The sequence below is a fragment of the Erpetoichthys calabaricus genome, chromosome 3, assembly GCF_900747795.2.
Source record: "Erpetoichthys calabaricus chromosome 3, fErpCal1.3, whole genome shotgun sequence".
Lineage (NCBI taxonomy): Eukaryota > Metazoa > Chordata > Cladistia > Polypteriformes > Polypteridae > Erpetoichthys > Erpetoichthys calabaricus.
In genome coordinates, this window is record NC_041396.2 from 14,811,526 (window position 1) to 14,824,708 (window position 13,183).

The following is a 13,183-nucleotide window of genomic DNA, read 5'->3' on the forward strand; positions in this document are numbered from 1 at the left end:
ATCATCATCTGAGTTTACCTCTGTTATAGCACGTCTTTATTTGAAAACAGCAGTGTCAGATCAGGGGGCACGTGAACGTAACTGAGATAATAAAAATGAATTTAAAAAAAAAAAGCTAACCTTTATAAGTACCATACATTTACACCGGCTGTTACAGACTCATATTAAATGAATGTTTTTATTGTATAATAGTAACAATAAGAGCAGCTCACTACTCAAAACGTTTATTTTGGGATGCAGTAAGGCTCGAACCCACAATCTGTTAATTATGAGTCAACAGTTCTCACCGCTGTACTGCCAAAGAGGTTGTGATAATGAAGCACGCTAACCTAATTTCTTTTTCTTCAGTTATAGTCTTATATAAAAGCACACTTGTTTTCTTATATCTTTTGTGAAAGTGTTTATTTGATATTTCGACTTCAGTCTTCACACATTATACACTTCATGTCAAAATTTTATCGTTAGTACTAAACATGAAAAAAGTTTGTCCTGTCATCCTACACTTGCATAGATCTTTTAGAAACGGAACACACATGAAATGCATGTGTTCCAAATAACAATATATTATTTACCCTCTACAGCTCCAGGTACTACCTCACTCCCTGATAAACAAGGCTTGAGCTGGGAGAGCTTTTTGCCCTTCCTGCAGCAATGGGGGGGAATGGGGAATATCGGGAAATATCGACACATTTACAACACAAAAGACGCTAATGGAGAGGTGCGAAGGGATTTAAGGTGGGTCGGGATTATGATTTTTTTCGTAGGCTTCAGGGATTCTAGTGTTTAATAAATAAGAGGTGACATAGCTTTGGTTGGAATTGTTACTAATCCACAGTAGACCTCTGCTTTTAGATTGATTATCTTCGTGTTCTTTCATGAGCTTTCTTTTTAAGTATGCCCATAAAAGATAGATAAATAATATTGAGATCTGGTAGATATCCTAGAATGTTTAGAATCAGTATCATCCTGAGAATCCATTTATATAATCCGATAGATATTGTTTTCTCATGTTGTCCTGGTCTTTATATGCAAAGGTAGCCACAAGCTTAACAACTAAGACACCATGCTGAAGGGAATACTGTGGTTCCCTACAAACTTTTTTTTTTCCCTGTAGCATTGACAAAATTATTTTTAGTTATATATTTCATGTGGCATCTTTATAATGTGTAATGCCTATTTTGGGCAGAAAGGATGAAAGACTTAGCCACATTTACTATTAAGTGTATTTTACAGTTGGATTTAAAAGATTTAGCTCCCCCTCTTCAAACTTCATGTTTTACCAATTCTCTAAGTGAAAAGAAAGTTAGTCAGTTGTTTGCAGACTTAAACTTGACACAATTCTGCATAAATAAACTGAGATGCAGAAAATGTTGTCAGATTGAAAAAAAAATAATGTTGTTTGTGCAGAGGTGTGGCCAAACCAGTTAGTTGGTTGTTTACTTGCAGTAGTAACACCTTCTTTAGCAGAAGTCGCAGTTTCCAATCATTTATTTTCTTCTATTTTCTTTTAGCTAGCTTAAAGAGTCTTTTCTGTTGTTGCTTTAGGAATTGTTTCCACTCTTCCTTGCAGAACTCTTCTAGTTCAGAAATATTCTTTGGTCTTCTTGCTTGCACTGCATGTTTGAGATCTCCTCACTTTTTCCATAAATCCAGTCTGAGGATTGTGAAGGCCATTGCAAAACCTTCATCTTTCATTCCTGTAAGTACTTCATGCTTGATTTTGAGGTATGTTTTCCTGAAATATCTACCCCTCCTTTCAGCTTCACTGATTGTAGAACATTATCATCTTAGATTTGTTGACTTTTAGACTAGGTTAGATAAACTTTATAAATCCCAAAGGGAAATTTAGATGCATACAGTATCGGAAACAAAAACAAAGATATAGACTCACAAATAATACAAACGGTCAATCAACAACTAAATAAAAAAAGTATATTGTGCAGAAATTGCAAAATTAACGTGGAGTATAAAGATTTATTTTGTACTGTCGGAAGGAAGCATTGAATTGCCTGATAGCAGTATGCAGAACAGAGCTCCAGAGGTGCTTCTTAGCACACTGTGGAGTTGGATAAAAGTTCTCTAAGAGATGGCCTCCTGGAGGGGATGGAGGGGATTTTTTTCATGATGGCATCCAATTTTACCATCATCCTCTTTTGCCCAATAGCTTCCAGTGTGTCCAGGGTTCACCCTGTGCTGGAGCAGGCTTTACTGATAAGTTTGTTCAGGCATTTTTCATCTTTTGAGACCACAGTGTAGAACATTACACTGGCTAATATGGTCTGGTAGAACATTTCCAGCAGCTTGCAGCACACACCAAAAGACCCGAGTCTCACCAGGATGTAAGGTCTGCTCGGACTGTTTTTGTCCAGTGCCATTGTGATGTCAAACCAGCCCAGTCTGCTGTATATGTGAACCCCAAAGTCCATGTAGCACCACTTTCATGTCCTCCCCTTGGACGATGACTGGTCTCAGATGCTCTTTGGCACTCCAGAAGTCCACCACCAGCTCTTTTTTGTCTTTCTGATGCAGATTTGCAGGCTGTTGCCCCTGCACCACAAGTCTCTTGTACTCCAGCTCATCTCCTTCATTAATGCAGACTATGAAAGAGAAATCTTCTTAAAAAAAAAAAATTTGGTAGGTGGCAAGCGCTGTATTGTACAGGACGTCTGTCATGTAGAAAGTAAATAGGAAGGCAGACCAGACAATTCACTGAGGTCCTGCGGTGTTACGCACCACCATTTGTGACACACAGTTCCTCAGCCTCACAAACTTCTGTCTTTGTGTATGATCCAGGAGTTTGTAGGGGCATTAAGATGCATAGCCTTGTTTTTTCCCTCAGTCAGTGAGTCAGAATAGTGTTAAAAGCACTGAATAAATTCAAAACATTTATACCCTAGAAATTACTTGAAATAAATGCTTACTCTTACTTGCACATTATTTCCAGTGTTGCTAGATGATGCATAACTTAAAAAAAAAAAAAAAAAAAAAGAACTAACTATTTACGAATAACTAAAAAAACTGCCGCTTATACTTATTGGTGTTTGGGATATTCTTTCTTCCTTTGGTTCAACTGTTGCTCTCAAAATGTATGTTTTATGACTCAGTTTTTGTTTCATCAGTCAATTGCACAATTTCCAAAATAATCCTACCTTATCTACAAGTGATTTTGCATATTTCAGACACTTTTATGATATGGTTTTAAAAAAATATATAGTTTTTGCCTCTGAGCCCTGCCATATGCATTTCTTATGTTTAAGCAATCCTGTCTTCATTACATCTGGAGAGAGGCCAAGGGCTAAAACACCTACATTGTAGGACTGCTAAACAAACATGGGACTTGCAACTGTTGATAGACTTAGGCAGGCAATTTAAGTTCCCACAGCATATTGGCAAGACCACTCACTGACTGGACATTGTTCTAGTATCAGGAAGTACAAAGAGCGTAGTCATGCTGGACATTACTGTGCCATTTGAGGAACATTTGGAGGAGGCTTTTGAGTGGAAGAAGAGCAAAAATGAAGGCCTAGTCAGTGACTGCCACAGAGAAGGCTTGAGAGCCAAGTGCTTACCTATGGAGTTGGGGTCTAGAAGCTTTGCAGGGCAGTCTTTCTAAATGGCATTCTCTGCACTTGGCATCTAAGGGGAAAGTAGGAGGAGCACCGTCTACAACAACAAAGGGCTGCCGAGCAAACCTAAAGGTGCCTCTGGATCAAGAGTGCAGATCTTTGGGAGATTGCAGCCAGGGCACAAGGTGAGACTTGATCACCCCTCAGCTGTGTCGCCTAGGTTGAGAGGTCTTAAGACCCAAAACACTCAGTAACCCCAAATGGCATCACTGATGGTGGTACTCTAGCTTAGCATTAGTAGATGTTAGGCAGTTGGGACCACCACAGTCACCAAGAACACCATTGGTAACACACTACGCTGTAATGGATTGAAATCTTGCAGCGCCTGCAAGGTCCCCCTACTCAACACGGCAGAGGTACAGGCCCAGATGTTCACTGGCAAACTTATGATGATCAAATCCTTATTTCACTCAATGACATGCAAATCAATTAATAACTTTTATGTCATGTGTTTTTTCTGGATTTTTGGTTGATATTCTGTCTCTCTCCATTAAAATGAAATTACCTTAAAAATTAGAGACTGTTCATTTCTTTGCAAATGAGCAAATATACAAATTCAGCAGGGGATCATATACTTATTTCCCCCACTGTATATGCATGATATTTGATTATAATAATTCTCTAACCCAATTGATCTTGTGTGAAACTGATCATTTGATGATACAGTACATGACTGATATTTCATCATACACTGCAGTTGATGTAACGTTCTGTTATTTCATCATACACCGCAGTTGATGTAACGTTCTGTCTCTATCTAGGAGTATCTTCATCGATACAAGTTCCATGTTTTTTTTTCTTATCACTTGAGTACTAGTATTTGGAAATCAATTTATTGATGCCATCCAGATCAAGGAAACTGATGAAACAAATGTTGACTTCCTGTTAATTCTACATGTAGTAGGTAAATAGGAAGCAGTTATGTCTCATTTATACATATTTTTAACATCCTTTTATTTAGGAACAGCACACAATAACAAAACTCAATTCTTTTGTAAATGACATTTTGTGTATTTAGAATGCAAAAGTGAATTACTATAATTGAAAATTCATAACCTGTTCCACAGAGCCTTCTCTGGCAGAATGAAGGTGCTCATACTTTTAAGTTCTAGATTATGAATGCCCTTAGGTGAAAATGTTTTTACACTAATCCAGAACTTAAGACATCCCACTCACTTCCCCAAAACTCACTTTTTTATTAAGCTGGTCTAAGACCAGTTAAAATCAAAATAATCAAATACATGTTGTTTTTTTTTATTTGATACATGGATCATCCTTTTGGTTTGTTATAATACACAGCTGATCCCTTTCCCTTGTGCCGCTCTTTACTGTTTGGGTAGAGCTGCCCGTTTTCACTACTTCCTCTTGCCGTTGCTCATCAGACTGCTTACTCTTATAGTCAGAGCGCTTTTGCTGGGGAAATGTGGCAGTGGTTGACTTGGTTTAGAGCAACCGGTAGCTCGCAATCCCTTTTCAAGTAGCTCGCCAAAGGGTTAATGAATCCTACATAAATTTGAAAACTTGATTAGTCAAATTAGGGGTGGGTGATTTTTCCAAAAAATTATTTCACAATCCTTTTAACACAAAATCACGATCCACAATCTGAATTGCAATCTGTCTTTTCAGTGTGGCATACACTTAGGAGAATATCCAGACTCAAACTCATCAAGACCTAAGTAACACTTTATTTTAAATATCAAACAAAGTTGAATTCAATTGTTCTCTTGTTCGCTAGCTAAGCGGAGTTAAGGACCACGCTCCGAAGCCGGCAAGTGAGTGAGGAAGGCCCCTCCCCTCTGCGTGTTTGTCAGATTCACGCTAATAAATCTGTACCGTAAGCGAACTATGATACATAGTGAAATGAGAGAAGTCACAAAACCAGCCAGAATGTTCAAGCAAATTATAGAAAAACATCCGATCTAAATCCGTGAAGAAGTTCTTTAGCGAAAAGCGGACAGACAGACAAACATTGGATTTTATTTATTATATATTAGTAATCCTTCAAACTAATGTGCAGTTAAAGTCTCAACAGCATTCTCAGCATTTCTGGAGCGTAGTAGCGCCAGATAACTATAAGAATCTTCACCAAGCAGCTCTGAAAGTGTCTGCTTTGTTTGGGGTCTCCATACCTCTGCGAGTCTGATATGAATGTCATGAAATCAAAGTTCAGAACAAGACTGACAGACGAACATTGAAATGACTCCATAAGAATGAACCTCAGTGGCTCCACTCCACCAGACACCTGCCTCTCTTGTTGACTCCATGCAGTCATCTGACTAGCTGAAAAACACATCATACATGTGAATAAAGTGACACAGTGACATGTGACAAAATGACAAATGAAGAAGTCAGATCTGTGGATTTGGAATTGCATTGTTTTGTTTTGACAGCGTTCATGTTTTAATTTAATAGTGTGAGACACACTAGAAGATGCATACAGACATACAAAATGCACTTGCAGGTGAACTCGATATTTTTTTGTGATATTTTAATGCAAAGTGGGTGTTGTGGACACCAACATTTTGTAAATGTTTGGGCAAAACAAGCTTATTCAACTTGTTTGGGTTGAAATAAGCTATGAGAATAAATGTTAGAAAACAGGAGCAGCTCTCGTCATTTTCATTTTGTAAAAGTAGCTCTCTGGGGGGAAAAATGGTTGGAGACCCCTGGTTTAGAGACAATAACCCTAGTCGTGCTGGGGCTTATATCTCCTGAAATGCAGGTCAGTTTATCGTTATTTTCACTCATACATTTTCCTTCATGCAGAGTTATAAGTCATTAGCATTACACCTCTAAACCTTGTTCTTGTGGCCCAAGTGGGTGCAGGCTAATAACATCGGACAACAGAATAGGCCAATGAGACTGATTTTCTTATGTTTTAGACCCTTATTGAGTGTGTTTAGTTTCATTTTTTGATTTGTTTTCCTTTCTAATGTGTTTTGCCTCGTTTCTACATTTTTCTTTCTAATCGTAGCAACTGGACAGACTCACAGATACAGAGACACACACAGACACTTGTCCTTTTATTACGTTTTGATCCATATTGTTTCCTGAGAGTTAAGGTATCATTTTGGTATTTGAAGAAGGAGCAGTAGTATGTACTGGTGTACACCGATACAAAAAAAAAAAAAAAATCACTGGGTCTCTTAAAACACAATTTAGCTTTGGATGGGCTAGTCATAAGTTTCACAGAAGTCATTCAATTATTAGTTTTCAGAGCTAGCTATGAAATAGTGTAGGAGAATTGTTTGAATTTTTTTGTAGATTAGTGGAGCAAGCTGTATTTAACAACCAAAAACCTTGGGTCAGGCGTTGGTGAAACTTTCAGTGACATAGGTTTTAAGCATACAACGTTTTTGTATGTCATCTTCATTGTCTTCATCTGTGGCGTCAACATGGTTGGATAGGTAAATGTCAGTGTGTGTCTAATCTCTATATTGTAAAGTGTGGGTCAGGTGTAATATTTTATAACACTTCGGAGAGTTGTTTTTTTAACCCAGCTACACTTCTGTCTTTGTATCCTGTTTATGATGGAATGTGTTGCCTGGACCACATTTTGTTATCAAAATGAACTGTTAATATATTGTGCAGTGCACTAAATTGAACACTTTGGCAGAGCAATATTTAGTAATGTTTTTAACTATTTTTTCTGTCTATATTCCAGCTCAAGATCCAGGAAGTTCTCCCTGCCCAAGTACATGTCCTGAAATGTCTAAATCTCAGACGCTGGCCTCACTGTCAGAGAGTGGAGCCGTGTTGGTTGAGGTTTGCTGTCTAGTGATTTTGGCTGCAGAGAACAAGGTAATACCATGGGGTTTATGTGTATTTTTCCATATCTGATCACAACCTCTGTATAGATTTTAACCACGCTGTATATTTTAGAAACCTGCATTATTTGATACTGTGATGTATGGGGAGCTCTAGCACGCAGGGTACAGGTACAGTCTTATACCAGAAAAGGAAGCTGTTTATAAAAAGCATACTGTATTACCCCATACCAAAAAAGAGGAAATGAACAGTGAATCCTATTAATAAATTATTCTGCCAAAACATGGAACAAGTGAGTTGCTTTGCTCATCCTGTTTTGAAGAACAGTAGTGTTATTTTTAATATCTTGGTGCTCCGTATTCAACTACAGTATACAGCATAATATAAACATTTAACATAGGAAATGTAAAGTGACAGTATAACCATTGGATGTTCTACACATCTTTTTTTATGAAGCAAATTGTTGCTTTTATACTTTTTAAAAAATGTAAAGCAGAACTACATCATGATGTTTGAAGCATTTTAAACACACCCAGAAGTCGAGCAAGCGTATCAGGCACACACTGTCCAAAGTTAAATGAAGAGTTTTTAATTTATGTTTTGACATCCTGTTTGCTTCTCAGGGTGACAGCTGTTAATGTGTAAAGCTATATATTCAATTTTGGTGCCACTTTAACTGCAAGACGGTTACAAGGGGAACAAGGAAGAAACACTTTTTGGAATACAAGCCATCTCCCTAAAGACAAAGAGTGATGGATACACTGTTGACGTTCTGATAATTTTAAAGTAAATTTTGGGTTCATTTGCTTATCAGATGCCTGCAGTGTCCTTGCACTTGACTCTATTTTATAAACATTCATCTTCACATAGTATACTTGCTTGAATAGTAAACACTTTGTCAGATTATTGTTCTTTTTAGGATGTGTTATGTTATTTGTGTGGTGTTTTGAATCAAGAATATAAATCTACTCATCATGTGAAGTGAACATCACCAAATAACGAACAAGCCTCTGATGTTTAGCCATTTTAACTCTTGTAGGGCTTATTTTTTTGTTTGTTTCTTTTCTCCCAGGGTTGAATATTTTTTAAAACTTTTTTTAAAAAAAGAACACAAAACATTTCTTTAACATAACAAATCAGCAAAAAATATTTACCTTTGACAAATGTTACTGTCTTGCATGTTGTATGAGCCTGCATACTATATGATTTCACATACATATCACATACATGTTACACAGCAGAGTCCTGCCAAGTCTGATGTCGCTCAAAGCTGCCAATTGCATACATTGCCACATTGCGCTGCTTACAATACGTTTTGCAAAGGTGTTTCCTTTTCAGTTGTCTGTTGCTGCACTTTCTCACATATATTGTTAGCGTGTACTGTAGAGAGACAAGTCACCCATTTGACAGTTCTCTCTTTGAATCCTGTATATGTAATTACTTTCAGGCAGAAACCAGTGTTTGCTTCTGCCAGTACAAAATCCTTTATGCCATACTTTGTGGGCTTGTCTGGCATATATTGTCAGAAAAAATGGCGTCCCTTTTATTTTATCATAGATTCATCCACAGACAAATCACAGCCTGGCTGATAAAATTGTTTATATGTCAGTTCCACAATGTCAAGCAGGGGATGAACTTTATACATGGGGTTATAGCCTGGCTCACCCCTTGGGATTTGCTTCTGGTTATCACAGAAGTGAATAAAACTTTGCAGCAGCACATACCTATCATCACACGGCATAACCTGTCCAAAGCCACCAGGGGACAAAGCATGTTTGGACCAATGCTCCCTGAAGTTATAACACCAGTCTAGTCCCATCTGTATTTGTAATGCCACAAAGCCCTTCATCTCGTCTTTTGTTGTGGGTTTCCACTTTGAAAAACAAGAATGCGGCGCAAGCGCAGCCCACCATTCAAAAAATTGCTCTGCATACCTGTTTGTCTCGTCTGACAGTAGCTGAAAATCAGCATCAGGATAGAGCAGCCTGAAGTAGTCCAATGGCTGGTAATCTGTCGAGTGCAACAGGAAGCCATGCTGTCTTGTGAAGTCCGGTAGCCAGTTTGGCTCCCACGGATCAATGTCTGGGTATTCCTCCCACACAAACCTTGCTGTAGGTGCGTCGGCTGCGCAAATGTGCTAAGCTGGCAGCCGATCAGCTGGGGCGGCATCGGCTGGTGTCCGATCAGCTGATGCCAGTTCCTCACTCTCTTGCTCGATCTCCTGATCACTGTCAACAAAATCAGGCTCTGAAAAATCAGAGTCGACTCAGTGATGATGAGCAAAACATCGTCTGCTGAGTCTTTTCTGCACCCGCTTTGCCTCCTTGTGAGATGTTGATGCCATCTTGCCTTTGTTTACATTTCGTAACTCACGCACACGCAAGGATTAGATGCCGAGTCAATGAGTCTTAACATTCTTCTGAGCAGAGAGGGAATGCCTGTGACGTAACAGTGAGTTTTGTCACTGTTAACAGCTGATTGTCGCCCTCTACCCCTGGATGTTGACTTTTGTCGACATGCGCCCTCAACCGCTCCTGTCGACAAAAGTCGACATCTGCCCTAAAAGAGTTAAAGTAGTAATGGGCAGGTGACCTCCCGGGAGGCTTTTGAGGTGTCTTTCTGATTGTGCTGGAAAGAAGATCTGAAGCTTTAAAAATAGTGACAGCAGAAATCATAGCAGCCATGAGCTCAAAACAGACAGCGGATGAAGCACATGTTACAAGCCCGTGTTGATTGCATAGTTTCGGTCAGACAGGTGCACTAAAATCCTGAGAATGCTGCGTGTGTTCATTTTGATATTACGTTAATCACGTTGACATTAAAATTCTGCAACAAATGAACATGTTAGATTTGCATTGAGTGACGAGGATGGAAATGATTAGAAATGAGGACATTAGAGGGTCAGCTCAAGTTGGACGGTTGGGAGACAAAGTCAGAGAGGCGAGATTGCGTTGGTTTGGACATGTGCAGAGGAGAGATGCTGGGTATAATGGGAGAAGAGTGCTAAGGATAGAGAAAAAGAGGAAGGCCTAAGAGAAGGTTTATGGATGTGGCGAGAGAGGACATGCAGGTGACGGGTGTTACAGAGCAAGATGATGAGGACAGGACGATATGGAATAAGATGATCCGCTGTGGCAACCCCTAACGGGAGCAGCCGGTAGAAGAAGAAGTATTCAACAGTTTTCTATTATAAAATAATGTTTAATTCTTTGAGGGCTGAATATTTTTTCCAAAAAACTGTTTTCTGAAAAGCACATAAAGCATTGGTTTTACACAGAAATCAACACCAAAGTCTCTTGTTGTGTGCCGTGGCCACCAGTTCGCAGTCTCCAGCGCCTCAAGCCACTCATGGTCGGCACGATAGCTGGCAGGAATGTAAGGCAGGCTGGCTGCCGGGCTGCCTTCAGGGAGTTGAGTGCGGCAGCGGGGGTCGCAGTCCAAGTGAACCACAATCTGGTTTGTACCTCTTGTCATTACTAATGGAGGTCTTCCCAGGCGAACGTTGCTCTGTCAGCTGCACGACAGGATTCAGCACAACGATCAGCTGGGGACTGATCAGCTGATATGGTACCTCATGTTTGTTTTCGATTACTTGTATAAAAATCAGATGTCCAACAAGTCAGAGTCCAATTTAGTATTAATATGCAAAACGTCGTCCACGGAGTATTTTGCTTTATGAATTCGCTTCAATCTCTCAACAGATGTCGATGCCATTTTTGCAGTTGTTTGCCCTTCTCTACTCACGCGAGTGCAGGGAGACTCGGTCAAATCAATGAAGCTAACTTTCTTTCTAGCAAAGAGAGTCCAACTATAACATAACAGTGGGTTTGGTCACCGTTCACAGTTAAGTACCACCGCCAACCCCTCCTTTTGACAAAAGTCGACATCCGCCCTGAAAGAGTTATATAGGTTTTTTTCTCTTTTTTTTTCGCCATTATAATAATCATTATGAATACTGTAGCACTGCGGCAGTGCTCACCTGCACTGAATGTCAGGTGATTTTTTTGCTCTTTACATTACTCTTTTAGGTAGCACGCCATCCTTAGCAGGACGGCTCATTGTTGCTGCAGTAGTTTTAAGTCTTATGCGACTTTGGCATGCTTTCCGTTTTTCTTGGCTATCCTGAAGCAGCTCTCTTGCATTATGAGGTGCCAACTCATTCTTTTGGCGACTTATCTCCAGGCAGATGCAAATTGTCAGTGCTGTTGCAATATCTATGTAAACAGCAAGAATCCATTGGTGATTAGAGCACCGGCATAATGTTACACTACATTATAAGCCACCACTGATTCACAAATATGTGACAGCCTTTTCATGTTCAGATTTTGGCTGTAAGGCAATGTGAAAGATTATTTTTCTATCAGTGTTTGGGGAATAATTGAACTAAGCAATAAAGAAAATCATAATGGGGTTTTAGGGAATATGGTTATGAAATTGGGGACATACAAGAGAGTCTGGAGAATGGGACTACAGTAGGCTAGAGTATTAATGACACATTGTAAGTTCCAGTGCAGAATATAGTATAGCGTGGTATTTATTGCCAGATAACACATTCCACATTTCTGGGCTCCACATTTATTTCAATATCACCTCTGTATAAAATGCAGCCTTTTTAGGTTAGGTCTTTAGATTAAATAGATTAGATCAGGTGTCTCCAACTCCAGTCCTGGAGAGCTACTGTGGCTGCAGATTTTCATTCTAACCCTTTTCTTAATTAGTGACCGGATATTGCTGCCAATTAACTCTTTGCCTTTATTTTAATTGATGCACAACTTAAGACTCAGGCCCCTTAATTATTTCTTTTTTCCTTAATTAGCAACCAAACAATATTAAGACAGAAAATGAACCAACACATAAACAACAACCTGCATCCATCACACAATAACTGAAAATAAAGAAAGGTGAAGGCCTCCTCGGTAATGTTGATCTGCTCAGGTCCACAAAACATTTTGACAGTGCTCTTAAAAAAGAAGATCAATAGTTTTGGAAATGTCTACCATGGCAGAATGAGCACCATGGAATTAAATAACGGGTTTAACTAGTAGTACTAGGGTGTTGTACCGTGTTAGCCATTATGACTGTAGAGAAAAGCCAAGCAAAATGACACATTTTATTGGCTAACTAAAAAGATTACAATATGCAAGCTTTCGAGGCAACTCAGGCCCCTTTTTCAGTCAAGATGCAATCTTGCCTGAAGAAGGGGTTTAATTAGCAAATAGAATTGGCTTCAAATTGAGAAACTGAATGAAGGTTGGAGTTTGAGGCCCCAACTTAGTTGGTCATCTGTTGGCTCACTTCACATCAAATTTATGTTTAGGTGCTGTTTAAGGGAAAAAGAGTCAATTCAGTGGTCAGAGTCTCAAGAAAAATCAATTAAAACAAAGGAAAATAGTTAATTAGAAGCAAAAACTGGTCACTAATTAAGAAAAGAGCTAGAATGAAAACTGGCAGCCACAAAAGAATGATTAAAAAAAGTAGAAAAACAAAAAAGCCAGACACTATGCAATAGTATTGCTGTTGGTATAAAGGAGCCCCCATAGCGTTTCTTGACACCTTTCTGCTGAATAATTTGTGGGCTGAAAGTCCTAAGTGTTGGTCAGCATAGAAAACTGCACTGGCCATCACAGAGTTGTAGAAGGTGTGAAAGGATGTCACTACCCACATTAAAGGAATGCTAAAGAGTGTCTGCCCTGCCCTTTCTTCTTCAGTTCCTCCATGTCACTAGATCTGTCCAGCATGTCATTGATTTGTGGACCCCCAAGTACTTGTAGTAGCGCACCACCTTTACA

The 13,183-nt window shown here is 39.1% G+C and overlaps 2 protein-coding genes across 4 annotated transcripts in view; both read left to right on the forward strand.

Annotated features, from left to right (window-relative positions):
* Window positions 1-13,183, forward strand: part of clic5a (chloride intracellular channel 5a) — a 1,193,419-nt gene that overhangs the window by 572,360 nt on the left and 607,876 nt on the right. The gene's annotated exons all lie outside the window — the stretch shown is intronic.
* ccm2 (CCM2 scaffold protein) overlaps window positions 1-13,183 on the forward strand; it is a 139,122-nt gene that overhangs the window by 107,361 nt on the left and 18,578 nt on the right. For both annotated transcript variants that reach the window (XM_028796392.2, XM_028796393.2), the window contains exon 5: window positions 7,291-7,427. In XM_028796392.2, the coding sequence (XP_028652225.1) occupies window positions 7,291-7,427 (137 nt within the window). The remainder of the gene's footprint in view (window positions 1-7,290; window positions 7,428-13,183) is intronic.